Raw genomic sequence first — 14,381 nt, forward strand, 5'->3', positions numbered from 1 at the left:
GCTCACCTTTAAGAAAAGGTCATTGAGGTCTCTTACTTCGTTTTTTACACCATCAAAACAATTTAAAGTTTTTTACCTTTCCTTCCTCCTTGCAAAAAACAGTAGTCACTTTGATGGTGCTTCCAAAACTTGACTACTGTAAATGGCTCTTTTCGAACATACAAAAGGAATATCTAAATAAACTTCAGATTATACAAAACGCAGCCGCATGGCAGTTATTAGGCATTTCCACATTCAAATCCTTAGCAGGTGCTCTTGAAATATCTTCACTGGTTCTCAATAAGACAGAGAGTGGTATTCAAGTCTGCCTGCACTGTCTTTAAGGCACTGCATAGGATGGGACCAGACTACCTGGAGAAACAAATTCAAGTGGTACAAGCCATCAAGAATCCAGAGGTCTACCACAGCTTATAATGTCCCGATTCCCAAATATAAGTACACCTCTTGGAGAGGAAGAATTTTCACCCACAGTGCATCACACTCCTGAAATGCCCTACCTATTCATTTAAGAACATTGGAAAATCTCTTGACTTTTAAGAAAAGCCTTAAAAACATGACTTTTTACCTCTATAGAAATTATACCTTTTTATGCTGACATGGTTGTGAATTACAAATAAATTACCATAACATACAAGTCAAGACTTGATGACTGCCTCATTGCTCTACATACATTGATAATGAGTAACCACCTAAAGCGTAACACGGCAAAGACCGAGATCATGATTTATGGACAATTGTTCAAACACCAGCCTATCACCAACTGGTTCAAGGAACTCAATGCTCCTTCAACTACATAAACGGAGTTAAGATACTGGCATTAATCATGGATGCAAAGCTATCCTTCACACCACATGAACGATAAGGTTACACAGCACCTTCAACACAATGACTTCTGTGCCTAGTCATACCTTTGATACTAAAAAAAGCTACACTCTATCCTAACACACGTAATTGGCAAGCTCAGCTATGCCACAGCCTATACCTTTGCCTTCCCAGTTTCATCATACGCAAAACAATGAATCTAGAATTATACTGGTCCACTTTAACCCCAGAGAACATATGGTATTAGTCCTGCAAGTACTCAACAGGCTATTTGTAGATAGATAAGAAAACTTCATGGCACTTTGCATCATTGACAGTGCCTGCCACGGAAAAGGACCACAATACATACAAAAGAAATTCAAGCTATACAAACAAAGTGGGGAAGTGCACCCCAGGCTTGCACCACAGATCATTCGATACCCCCTTACTACAAGTAATCCATTGGAGGCACGGCTTTCTCAGTAAAGGTTGCCAACCTCTGGAACACACTAGAAGCCAAGATCTGACGCATTGAGGACTATTTATAGTTTAGACCAGAGTTGAAAAAAAGACTGTTTCCAAGATAACTACACCGCCCTATAATCCCGAGACAAAATCTGGCAAATTATATATTTTCTACAAGTACAATTTGCATTGCACTGATATGGAGCACCATAATAAGTACACTCTTTTCATGTTGGCAAACAGTAACACCTTTCTATGTCAAGATACGTTATGAAGAGCCAGGGCCGGACTGGCCGTAGCGGGCACCGGGCGTTTCCCCGGTGGGCCTCTAGGGTGGGGGCCGATTTTGGCCCTCTGGGGGGCGTTTTTTTTACAGGGGGCCTGCAATATCAGCCCCCTGTAACAAAATTGGCGAAACTGGCTTGAGCAAACAGCTTAGGTGCCCCCACCACCACCAGGGGGCCCAGCCGAGCAGTTTGCCAGGGCCGGTTTTGGTGGCCAGTGAAGAGCTGATCTGTGTCTAGCCTGGGTATTATATATGTAAATTCACATATACGCCTCCTACTACTATATCACTCAGTGGTCGTATAGCTGAACGATCTGCATAATAACTCCCTTATACAGCTTAGTCCTGTTACACTCACATAAGACAGAACGGCTACAGCTCATGTCTACTGCCCAGTATTTTAGCAGTCCACAGCAACAAAACACCCCTCATTAACTCAAGATACATTAAATAACTGAAGAGAACAGCTGCATATCGCTGGCTACCGAAGGACTCAAATTTAGTCCACCACTGCATGTCCTAACTAATTACATAAAATGACCTCTTTGTGACATTCGTAATGATAATCATATAAAAGATTAATGTAACAAAGTCTATCCGAGCAGATCTCCTGACCCCCCCTCTCTCCAACGTATGTATGCTTAGGAACATAAACAATGTAAAACCTCAGAATGGACAACCAGTCTAGTAAACAGCTTAGCCAACTGCAATCATAAGAAATTCGATAAACTGACCTGCAGAGCCGAGCAAAGCGGTCATCTTACTGAAAATCATAAACTGCATACATATATCTCACACTTCTTCCTCCATCACAGGTACTTTTTCAGGGATAGGGATGTGTGCGTCTTTTCAATATTGTAACAGCCGCTACTCACTAATTTTACAAATTATCTAGATGATACCCTCCCAATTCTAATATGTGAGGTCCTGTTTTGATCTAAAATAACCTTTTTTTTATGGATGTTGCATGAAACATAAACATAACATTTCTCTACAAAAATGCCTGTAATAGACTCTGACACATCACCCACATTAAAAATAAATTAAAGGAAAACAGTATTGAAAACAATATCTTTAAGAAATATTCAAGGTCTTCAGGGCAAGACTGTCTGCAGAACAGAGCTCGTGCTATCAGGGGCCCCTGAAAGGCTGGGGCCTTGGGCCACTTTACCCTTGACTTAAAACGTCTCTGATCCCAGCACAATCAGGTGTTTCCCAGGGATCGTAAAAACACACAAGGCACTTGTAATCGAGGCCAAAGTGTTGATGTAAACAAGTTTGTATTATGGTGGGGGAAAACAGAGCTTTACAGAAAAGTTTACAATTGTATTTGTAGAGTAAAGATTCCTGCATTGCTGCAAACTGATCAAAAGAGGAAAAACACACCACAGCCACAACATTCTTTAAAGCGGAATCTCACAGGAAACTTCAGAAATCTAACTGCTTTGAATTTAAAGAAGGCTAATATTGTTGTTTGGCTTAAGAGCTTTAACTCAGATATGTTCGTGAGCTTAATTAAGGGCATGAAGTCAGATATATCTGCATTTGCTGATAACGTAAATAAAAATACATTTTAAGAAGAAAAAACTCTACCTGTGTTTGCCTTTCTCCTGCCCATCCGGAAACGTATCTTTTTTCCTTTCAATTTTTCAGAAAGATAATTAGCAGTCCATTGTTGTGCTGGCCAATCATAGACCATGTTACTGAAAACTGCAGGGCGATCTAGAGACATCACAATGTTGTTGGCCTCTTCGGGTGTAAATGGCTTGGCCATCTTACCTACTGAACAATAAACAAAGCAACTTGTTAACACCTCACTTTAATATATCTTCTCAGTTTCTCGATTAGGAGATAGTTTGCTTAGCGTTTTGTAAGTATTTAATTTATTGAGCATCTGTATTCAATTCAAAGCAGGAGCCTATATGCCATAGGCAGGAGTACAAGAAACATCAGAACTACTCACAAGTATGAAAAACAAGTTTAAAAACTGTAAAGCTACAAGAGTCACTCACTGCGAGTCTACTTACTCACGTACATATACCGGAGGAGGGAAAAAGTACACTTAATCAAAGCATGAAACACATCGCTTGTCTGTAAATGTTTCCCCTCAAAGAAGTCCAGCGGTAAATCCAGGGTTCAGTCGTCGGGCATCACAAGTCAGACCATAATTAGAGAACGAAGCAAGGGTTGACTTCTAGAAACCTCAGAAGGCAACCCAGACCTCATTAGAGGTTAAAGTCCATAAGATGTTCTATTCGTCCCTACATTGGAGCTAAGACTGTCAAAATATAACAGGGTGGCCTTCCTCAGGGTAAAAACTGGCACCTCACCCACCGATACTGTCAGCCTCGTCGTTAATCGAAAGCTAGCTTGTGCCCCCTGTTCATGAAGTTCTTTCTCAGGTATTGAAGAGCCTTCTACATCAAACATCAAGGATTGTCTCATGTGGCAGACGTCTTATTTATGGTTGCCTATCTCAGAATGACCTCTCACTGGGCGTACCCATTTGACCACCGCCTGCTCAAATACCTCTAGTCGTTAATGTAGGCTCAACTTAAAGCTGTATCAACTGCCAGTCATGAGGGCAAGGCAAAGCCTCTTCTAGAAAAAATTCTATTGATTGTGAGCCAAGTAGGTGACTGGTTAGACAATTACCCTCTGGGTTGCAGTCTCGTTTTCCAATTTCTGTAGCCGGCCCTCCAGAGAGGATATAGGCACCGAGGCACAGAACTGAAAATAGGTTTACTGCTCCACTAATTCCCGCTGTTGAGCACCAAATGATTCCACTACTTTAGTCCTCTGTTCTACAGCCTCAGAGGAAGTGTCAATCACAGAAACCCTTTCCGCTATGCCATCAAGTTTATCTTTCAGAGCTACAAATCTGGCATTAAAGCTTTCAATCTTCTTTTATAAGTGTTTCAGAGAATCCATGAATGCCGTTTTACCTCTGGATGCATCTGTAAGTCCACCGTCAGGTGTAAGCGAACTCTCCCCTCTTTTCTAGGGAGGTGGGAGAAATGGCAGGAAGAAATCACTAGCAAGAGACACCCAAGATTTGTTGGCTGGAGTCATTGCTGTCCCTGGGGGGCCATATATTATGTGGTTTACCCATGGCGCACCCTGCCCTCCACCCATTACACAAAATTTCCATGAATCGTCCTTCTATCAAACAACGCACATGACTGGATAGTCGAAGTCCAAGGTGACCAACATGCGCAAACAGACTGGTGTGAAGGGTTTGCCCAGAGAGAAGCGAGGTAGTGATGGTTAGCACCTGTATGCATCACACATACTGCCCCAATTACGCACTAGGTTACACAAACGCTATAGCCCAGGCATACGTCCAAACACACTGAGGCAGTCTCCATTAACCCTCCCAGTACACAGCAGCAGGAGAAGGAACCCCTTTCCCAGGATGGAGGGAAATCAGACCTTAGGCCGACACTGCACACAGATGCAGAGAAGATGTCTGCTCTACTGCATGCTTTTTGTTTTGTAAATAAGCTTTACTGCCATTTTCATATTAAACAATTCACAGTATGGCTACCACCATCACCCAATTGGTACTTCGGATCAATTACATGGAAACAATAATCAGATTTGATAAAGTGCCACATAGTAAACAAGAACTCGAACTCTCCCATCCATCTACCTCCTTGGCTCCGTCTGGAGCCCCATGCTTCAGTAGTACATTGTCAGTCCATATCACTATTATGTGTGGAGAGCAACGAGTATGCTTAATATCCACTGGAGCTGCTCAAGGGAAAGTTAGGTGATCTCTGGTTATGTTCGACTCGCGCCTTGTAGCCGTCTGCCTATCCCGCCTTACCTGTTGATCCATGGGGGCCTGTCCCAGTGCAATTGATCTTTATTCTTGTAGGGGGGAATTACTTTCTGAGGCGTGGTAGTCTGCTTTTATCTGTTCCCATGCTCTTGCAGCCTCCGTGGTACCACTGACTTAGGTTAGCGCTTAGGTTAACGCTTTCATAGTTCGTCCGCTAAATTAGTTCCTTCCTCCACCTAGCCACTGTAGGGCTCATCGATGACTTCCAGTTAAGTGTGATCTGTCTCTTAGCCAGAATCAGGGCTAGATAAATAAATTTGGGCGTGCTCTTGCGTTTGGCAGGACTTGGGTATGGATCCAACAGACACCACGAGTAATCCAGAAATAATGCAGGCCATGATGTCATTAACAACTGCCATAACCTCTCTTCGAAATATGCTTAGCTGCGGGCAATCCCAGACCATGTGGAGCAGATAGCCTCATATCTAGGGCATATGGCTTGGGCGTGAAGGGAAAAATGTATTGATCTTGCCAGGCGTGAGGTATGCTCTATGTATGAAATAAAAATGAATTCGTTGAAACCGTGTATTATTGGACACATTCGGGGGCCCTTTCGAATACATTTCTCTAGTCTCTATCTGGGTATTGTTGCAACATTTGCCCACCTGTCCTTTAGTGCAGCTAGAGGAGCATCCATTTCAGTCGTAAGGGCCCAAGACAGCCCTAAAGTCTCCCATAGTGGTAAAAATGAGATGGCAGCCCTGGTGCAATTTAGGTTCCCCAGGTCCCCCAGGTCCCCCAGCCATTTTCGCTCAAAAGCCTCCACTATGTGCCACATGATATGTCAGAGTCGGCCTGCAACTCTTAAAATGATAGTAATTCTGGTGCTATACATAGATCAATAATTCACGATATTTTTCAATGTCTTGCTCGACACATGTAGTCAGCCTACTTCAGGAGTTCACTGGGATGAGGGTGGACAGTCATTATGGCAGTATATTCGATGAGTAGGGAGTGTGCCCAGCAATATTTGTAAACTGCCTGTTATTCCTGGGCCTCGGCCGCAGCATGGTGAAGTTCCAGCAGGGCCTGCTTTAGGGCAGTGCGACTGGTGTGGCCGCACTGGGCTCTGACCTGTGTAGGGGGCACCAACCTCAGGGGGGAGCTTTGTTTAGAAATAGCCTATGATTGCAGAGAAGAGGGACACTTTTGCCTGCTGGTAGTGAGAGAATCCGAGGAAGGGTCATGGTGTGTGGGGGTGCCAACATTGATTGTCGCACTAGGCGCCACCAGCGCTAAAGCCGGGCCTGGGTTCCAGCAACAATTGTATTAGCCACTTCAGTGACAGGGTATCACGGTTGCTCCGTGGTATCTCTGCCGTGTAAGCATGCACCCTCTTAGTCACTCATTGCAACTGCAGCGTCAATTTGTGTCTCAAAGTCTGAAGCTGCTGGACCTCCTGTCACTGGGCGTTGTAGTTTAGTTAGTGTTACCCTTCGTCTACGTGTACACATATTAAATGAATAAGCAATGAGTCTAGCTCTCGAAATGTAGTTCTGGCAGGGCTCGAGTCGGGGTACCACGCGGGTGAACGGCATCCCCCCACGTCTTTTAACTTATTTTACTGGCTGGACGCTGTCCCCCCTGCCCAAAACCTGGACTGGGCAATGATGGCGTTACTAACCGGACCGGCCTGTTATATTGTGATTTACTTTTAGTTTACATATAGTTTTATATGTTAACATTTGTACTTTTAAGACTCCTGACTGAGCTAGCTTTAGAATGTATGTTAGGGCATTAGGACTCCAGTCCATGGGATCTGTTGGTAGCTGTGCCTTGGACTGTGAGCTGTGTTTCCTGGCACTTGCCTGTTTCTCCGTATTATACTGGATATATTTCAATTAAAAGAATTCAAGATATACGGCATCCTTTCTTCACTTCACGGCCGCCCCGTTTATCTCCCAACCTTGACGTACTTCGTGAATACATTCACTCCGTTTATTTCCTTTAGAACCGTTTCCAACACTCCCAGATTAATTCACACTACTTTGACCCAGCGTTGCGTTACACATTAGCAACGATTTACAGAGTTTGCCAATGAAGCGCGCTTCTGTTTTTTCGTCTTTCTTGGAACAACATGGTTTCCCTTAGGAGGGGAACTGCAGCATTTCCTATGAGTGTTTTCTTTTCCATTGATAGAAGTCTATGTTTTGTGCCTGTCGTGACGTCACTTCCTGTCTTTGAGTGTCCCCCCGCTTCTTTATTTAGGACTTGTGCCCTGAGTTCTGGGGACTATTACCGGGTGTGTACTAAAATAATACAGTGCCACAATTGTATTATTCAACCCAGCCACTGAAAGTGGGAGTCTTTCAAAGGGTTATTGCCCCTCGACCGCTCCTATTCTGCCTTCTACAAGATCAGGCAAGGGTCTGTATATTCATGCTTCCAGGTATTTAATCGATGTGGGTTTCTATATTAATCCCTGTAGGTTGGTGGCTGCGGCTGGAGAGTCACGAATCGAGAACAGGCTAGTTTTCTGCCATTTTATTCCCAGGCCTGAAAAGAGCCCCAAATTTATCATGCAGTTGTATTTCTTTACCAGGGTCCAAGCGTGTATCTCTTACAAAGAGCAGCATATCATCCGCATATACTGTGATGCGATGCAGTATTCCCCAGCTGGTCACACACATGGAGTGAGTTCCCAACCATGCCCTACATGCCAATGTTTCCATGTATAGCAAATAGCTGGGACAAATGGCACCCCTGCCGAATGCCCCTCTCCACTCAATAGGTGTCAGATATTACTGCACTGGTTTTAACTCTTGCCCGAGGTTAGAGTACAGAAATTGAATCTACTTAAAAAATAGGTCCTATTACCATTTTCTCCATTACAGTATAGAAATAAGTCCAGTCTAGGCTGTCAAAAATGTGTTCAGTATTGACAGATGTGACTAGGGCTTCTGTGGCAATGTCGGGGGTATCTAGTAGAATGGTGATAAGTTGGTATATGTTTATCGCAGTGTTCTGGCCTCGAATAAAGTCTGCCGATCTGAGTGCACGTGCCTCTGCATCTAGGGCAGCAGGCAAGTCCACTAACACTGCCTAGTATCTTATAATCAGCATTTAACATTGACAACGGCCTTTATGCTTTTATGTCATGGTGTTGTCGACCAGGTTTGAGTAAGGGGATTATCAGTGCCTCTCTTATTGATGCAGGTAAGGAGAGACTGTTTCGCCACTCAATAAACCTCCTCCAACCATGGAGACGAGTGTCCAATTTAAGTAGTGTTGAACTCCACCGGGTGTCCATGAGTCCCGGGAATTTTACCCCCTGGCACCCTGGACCGCCGCCTTGATCTTTTGTATTACTATGTCACTACCCAATTCCTCTCTCTCCTTAGGAGTAAGTGTTGGCAATGGTAATATGTGTAGAAAGGCTTGAATGTCAGGGATATTATCTCAGCAGTTTCTATCATATCATTCAGTATCACAATGTTAAAAGACCTCATTGATGTCGTCTTGCCTAAAGACTCTGACCCCCTGTTTTTTTCTGTTGCCAGTATTAACAAGTCTCTTTTATTGGGGTTATAACGATGCCAACAGTGGCCCAGATTTATCTCTTTCAGCACGAGTTCTTACTATATATTCCTTGTAATCAAAACAACGATGCTCAACCGTCTCTGCTAGTTTAGTTCCTCTTTTATGTCTAATAACTTGCTTTGTAATTTGGTTTCCCAGGCCCGTCTTTCTCGACTTCTCTTTGTATCACTTCTTGGGTGTTAATCGGGTCTAAGTGTTCGGTGGACCCCCTCTGCATTCACAATGTACTGCCCTTTGTTCACTTTCTTGAAGGCTTTATATTCCGGCAATGCAGTTGTTCCAGTACCTGCATTGTCTGTGAGGAAATTCAGGTCAATGTTCGTGATGAATCAAAACAGGGGACGGAAACAGCATTGTTCAGTTGCTCTCCCAGTGCGGCTTGAAGAATGGAAAAGAAAAAAAAACTAGCCGCACCGGGATAGCAACTGAACAGTGCCGTTTCCGTCCCCGGTTTTGATTTATCACGAACACTGACCTGAATCCAACCTACGGTCGATCTGTCGTGGAAGATCTTCTTCGGTATCTATTACCACCACTCGGGCTGTCCTTATTTCCTTCGTCCTGAGGAAGACCCGCCGTGACCACTTTCATTTACGCACTCTTCTGGGTTGAAACATTGTTGTGCTTGTCTAATACAAACCCTACTCTCTCCACCTCATGTGAAAGGCAAATTAAGTCCTAGTTGGACTGGAGATTCATGTACTTAGGGATGGATGACCTTTGAATCACCATTTCAAACCTTCCTTACAGCACTGTATATATTGTACTCACATTCAGCACTTTCTTGCACTTTTGTCACTTAATCACCCTTGAACCGTTTTCAAAATATCTTTGTTTATTGCCTGTGACAGCCTTACCATTTCTATGCCACAAAAAATGTAAAAATGTATTGCTTAATATATTCTTTTGATTTATTCATGATTGGTTTGTTTTTCATGTGTTTTTTTCTCTCTTTTCCATTGATTAAGTGTTGGAGCAATTAATTTTCTCTTCACTGTCCATTATTTAGAAAGCGCTAGAACAATTTTGTGCCTGATACAGCCAACATTAACTTTACATTAAATAAAGGTCTTGGGCATTCATCAGTGTTTTTAGAATCCCTACGTTACTCTATTTGTGAATATAAAGAAAAGGACCTACCTTTCTTTAAGTCAAAGATAAGATAACCAAGTTTGGACAGTCCCCCTTCTTATTATCTAACTTTGCAAAAAGACCAGCAAGAGATAGTGGAAATAACAAAAGGAATAACACGCATTGTTGCTTTAATTCATTTTCCATTTTAATTCATGTAGACAAATCTCTTTCAGCAGTTACTTTAACCTGCACCTAGGTATCTAATACAACTGTAAAATTAAATTCTGAAGGGTATTATCAATCTCGCAACCAGCCAATTTTGCCCACAGCATGTTTTGATCTAGCTTATCAAATACATTTTAATAGTCTATAAAGTAGGCAAGTATTTTTTCGATTTTAATAGCACAGGATAACCAAACAGTTTAAAGCAACAACATTATCCATTGCTGATCACCCTCTTTTAAAACCAGTTTGATGAGGAGGATTTAGCGAAAAGCATTCTTCCCAGGCCACTAATTTCGTAATTTTACCATCGGCATTAAGGATTGCAAACATGCAATAACCACTGGGTTCTAATTTGGGACCCCGTTTATAATGGGAATGTAAACTATAGCCTTTGCATGATGAGGGAATAATGCCAGAACAAAAATAGAGTTCAAAGTAGACGTCAAGATGGTAGACCAGTTTATTACATTACGCTTTAATATAATAGCGTTTGAAATCCCACTAGGGCCAGGGGCATGAAACATTTTAAGTTGAGAAATAATCAAACTAACCTCCGCATTAGATTTTACACCTATGGAGCTTGCAGATGTAGTAACCACCTTCTTCACAGATTTGCCACCAAAGCCATACAATTCTGTAAGATGTGATAACCCCCCTCCCCCCGAATTATACTTCTCATCTTGCCCAGAACAAATTAGTGACCAGAACTTTTTATAGTTTTTTTTTAATTATAGAGTCACAAAGTCCGTCCACAGATCCTGTTGCTGTTTAAATTTCAATTTGCTCAAGGCAGATGTTCCATCTTTTTGTAACTTTCACGTCTCGCCGTTTATAGAGTTGATGTCTGTTTTCAATGCCATTTTAATTTTCTGTCTACAGCTTCTTTTCAAATTAAAAAAAATCCTGTGCCAATAATTATAAGACAAATTTGTTTTATTAGAACTAGAGATTTTGGTTGAAAGTAAGTAGAACACCTCAAGAACTAGGTTTTCCCATTCCAATGCATTCAGGTAATACCTGCCCTCGGAGATGTTACACAAAATTGATTTAATCAGAGGATATTCCCACAACTCTGTTAATCTGTACGATAATCAACAGTTTTATTTAATAGATTTTATTGTGATCTCCTCAATATTTTGCTGGTCTGGCTGTTCATCAGTATATAACCCCTCATATAAATATTTATACGTAATTAATTCCAATCTTAAAATTCTGTTGTTTATCAAAATGTGTAACAGGAACATAAGTATAATCAAAAATGGACTTATGTCCAACAGATTGAAAAGTATAATTTGCTGGTTGATCAGCAGAAAACTCCCATTTAACATACAGAAATCCAAACATCAAAAATTTCCTATGTATTTATCAATAAGTTGCTCTTGAACCAGACAATATTTTAAAATTAGAATACCACAAAAAACTGTCTTTGGGATCCTCTTCGGTTGTTAAAAATGCTTTTGTGCAAAAGATTTGCATTAAAATCACTAGTAATAATAATCATTCCATGTTTAACAACTTCTATTTGATCTTCTAAAAAAAGACAGACATGAGAAAAGACAGGAAAGGTATTTTAGTAAAGAAGGAGGAGAATAATATTAATAATCAAAAGCCTAGAATGATCTAAAAACTCAATCAACACAGCCAAAAAGTAAGGAGATTTAAATAACACAGCTGAACGTCTAAGCTTTAAATTCAAATGAATTAGGGTAAGTAACACTTCACTAGGCCAGCCCATTTTATTCTTGATTGCATTTACTTAGAACACCTCAAATTTGATATAAAACAGGTCTCTGTTCTCCTAGAAAAGTTCAAAGATCTGTTCCCCGTGATTTTAAATGACGATTTAGGTCAGCACTGTTCCAAGATCAGATATTAACAAAACTTTGAAAACTTTGTTAAGAATGCTGTCTTCAAGTTACTTTAACTATATTGCCAGACTCCTGAGCTAACTGATATGTACCTCTTCTGAGCATCAAATGATCATTGCCAGTGGGTGAGTTAGAAAATCGAATTCTAAAACTTTTGAATTTGTTCTCCAGCCTTTTGCAGTTATTCTTAAAAACAGAGGATTTAGCTCCTGGGAATTGATTTCTACTTCATGGTTTCCTCAACAGTTTCGGGTATTTTTCTTCTTGTACTTTATGTAAAATAATACCACATTCAGCAAAGGAATCACCTATGCCCCAAATTAGTTACCCATAGGACTGAAGACCACCTTATACCAGTACACTCTTTCCCAGTCTCTGTATCAACAATGAACTTTACCGACCATATGTCATGGGATTTCAGACTGGAAAAGGGGTTAAGTTCCTTCAATAGAGTTAAGATCTTTTGCCTATTTAGAGTATCATGTCTGCCCTGAGACTGACACTGCAGGTAAAAATAAATTTGTACCAACACTGAATCTTCATTGGAATTAACAGGTACACATTTCGAGGGTAATACTGTAGTTAGAAGAGAATTCTATAACGGTAGAACCATGTAAAGGTAAATAATGAGTAGTCGCAGATCGGCGGGTGAGTGACTCCCCAAGTGTCCATAACTCCCCAGTGCTCTTACCAATATCTAAATTTCATCAACAGGCGCTCTGTCGGAATATTGGACAGCGAAGTGTGCAAGCAATCCATCAGAGCATTAGCAACCCCATTAATGCCCCCCGATGATAACATAGTGAAACATGTATGGTGCAATTACCTGTAACATTCCGCCCAGGAACAGGGACTGATCAGTGTTGGGAGCGTATAAGTTAACTAATGTAATGTCTCTGCCCCCCAAGTGGCCGTTGATGAGAACATAATGCTCTGCTGCATCTATTTTCTGTGCTAACACTTGGAAGGGAACCACCTTGTGCAAATGCTGAGTATTCAGTGTAGTATATTTAGCCACACCATCGTTTGCGGAGGGCCAGCCCTTCAGCAGAGGTCAAGTGCATTTCATGTAGCAGCGCTACATGGACCCCCATCATTTGCCTACACCTAATATCTCCTTGTCACATTGTTCAAATCATGAACATTCAAGGATACAATCTTGTTTTGTGTACGTTCCCCAGCTATTATAGTGGAGTGATAGTTGCTCTCCCCTTAAAATCAGCAGATGTTCTATCTGATTGCGTTCCTCTCAGCCTGTTTGTAGTCTTTCCCAGTAGCTGGGCACCTTAGCAGACCCCAGAAAACAACCAAACCCTATTCCCCCACCCCAGAACAGTAAGGCAAAATCCTCCTATACATTCAGAAACAGGAAACATCGTTAAACACCTGTGTTAATAGTTCACATGATCAACGTTAGAAGAGTGGTGTGCTCCTCAGGAAGCAGTCCTCCCATCTCTGCAACTCATCATTCAGCCAAAGCAATGCTATTAGACAAGTACATTTTTCCTCTATGTCTAATAGCATTCTGGTAGCATTTTAAGTTGACTCATCCCCAGGGCGTAATATCACCCTAATATGAAAATGTTCAGACAGCAGAGTCAACTGGCATCATATGTCATCTGCAGACCTCTGATTGACTTGGGGGTAAGTCCTGTTTTGGGCCATGATTTACTGCTTGCTTGGCCACACCTCCTACATGATGTTATAATAGCTATGCCCATATTTGGCAACAATGTGACAGTTAAAATACTACAAAACTGTACAGCAAACCCAGTATGCCCTTAGGTGCCAGCCTACAAAGAGAACATTCCTGGAATCTTACCATTAACAACTAGATTAACTGCTTATCACAGAACTTGCACATTAACACAGACGCATTTGTTTTCAATCATTTAACAAAGTCCAGCAGCACCTTCTCTGTAGGTGTCCACAACTTTGAAAAGGTATGGGGCCCGATTACGATGCAGCCGTAAAACCTTTACAGCCGTATCATAATGAGCCGGTCAGATTTCTTCCGGACCGCCTCATTAAAATGTAGATGGTCGGTAAGGAATCTGACCGGTCATTCCGGCTAGCTTCTGACAGGCTCAGAGAACCCGTCTGCAGGTGGGAATGCCGCAAGTAAACTCAAGGGCGGGTCATTCCGCCTTGAGATTACAATGACGGTATCCGACATGCTTTCCATGCCAGTCTGTCGGACATGGAAACCACGCATGAAAGCGTCTTTGTGGGCCCCCAGCAGGACCCCTTTTGGTGCACGGCCTCTGGTTGGAGGCTG

At 41.9% G+C, this 14,381-nt stretch overlaps 1 protein-coding gene across 2 annotated transcripts in view; it reads right to left on the reverse strand.

Annotated features, from left to right (window-relative positions):
• Positions 1–14,381, reverse strand: part of HSPBAP1 (HSPB1 associated protein 1) — a 1,203,084-nt gene that overhangs the window by 757,750 nt on the left and 430,953 nt on the right. The window contains exon 4 of one of the 2 annotated variants that reach the window (XM_086958822.1): positions 3,146–3,331. In XM_086958822.1, the coding sequence (XP_086814948.1) occupies positions 3,146–3,331 (186 nt within the window). Of the gene's footprint in view, positions 1–3,145; positions 3,335–14,381 lie in introns of both variants that reach the window. The other variant, XM_086958821.1, reaches the window with a different exon arrangement.

The sequence above is a fragment of the Lissotriton vulgaris genome, chromosome 2_1, assembly GCF_964263255.1.
Source record: "Lissotriton vulgaris chromosome 2_1, aLisVul1.2, whole genome shotgun sequence".
Taxonomy (NCBI): domain Eukaryota; kingdom Metazoa; phylum Chordata; class Amphibia; order Caudata; family Salamandridae; genus Lissotriton; species Lissotriton vulgaris.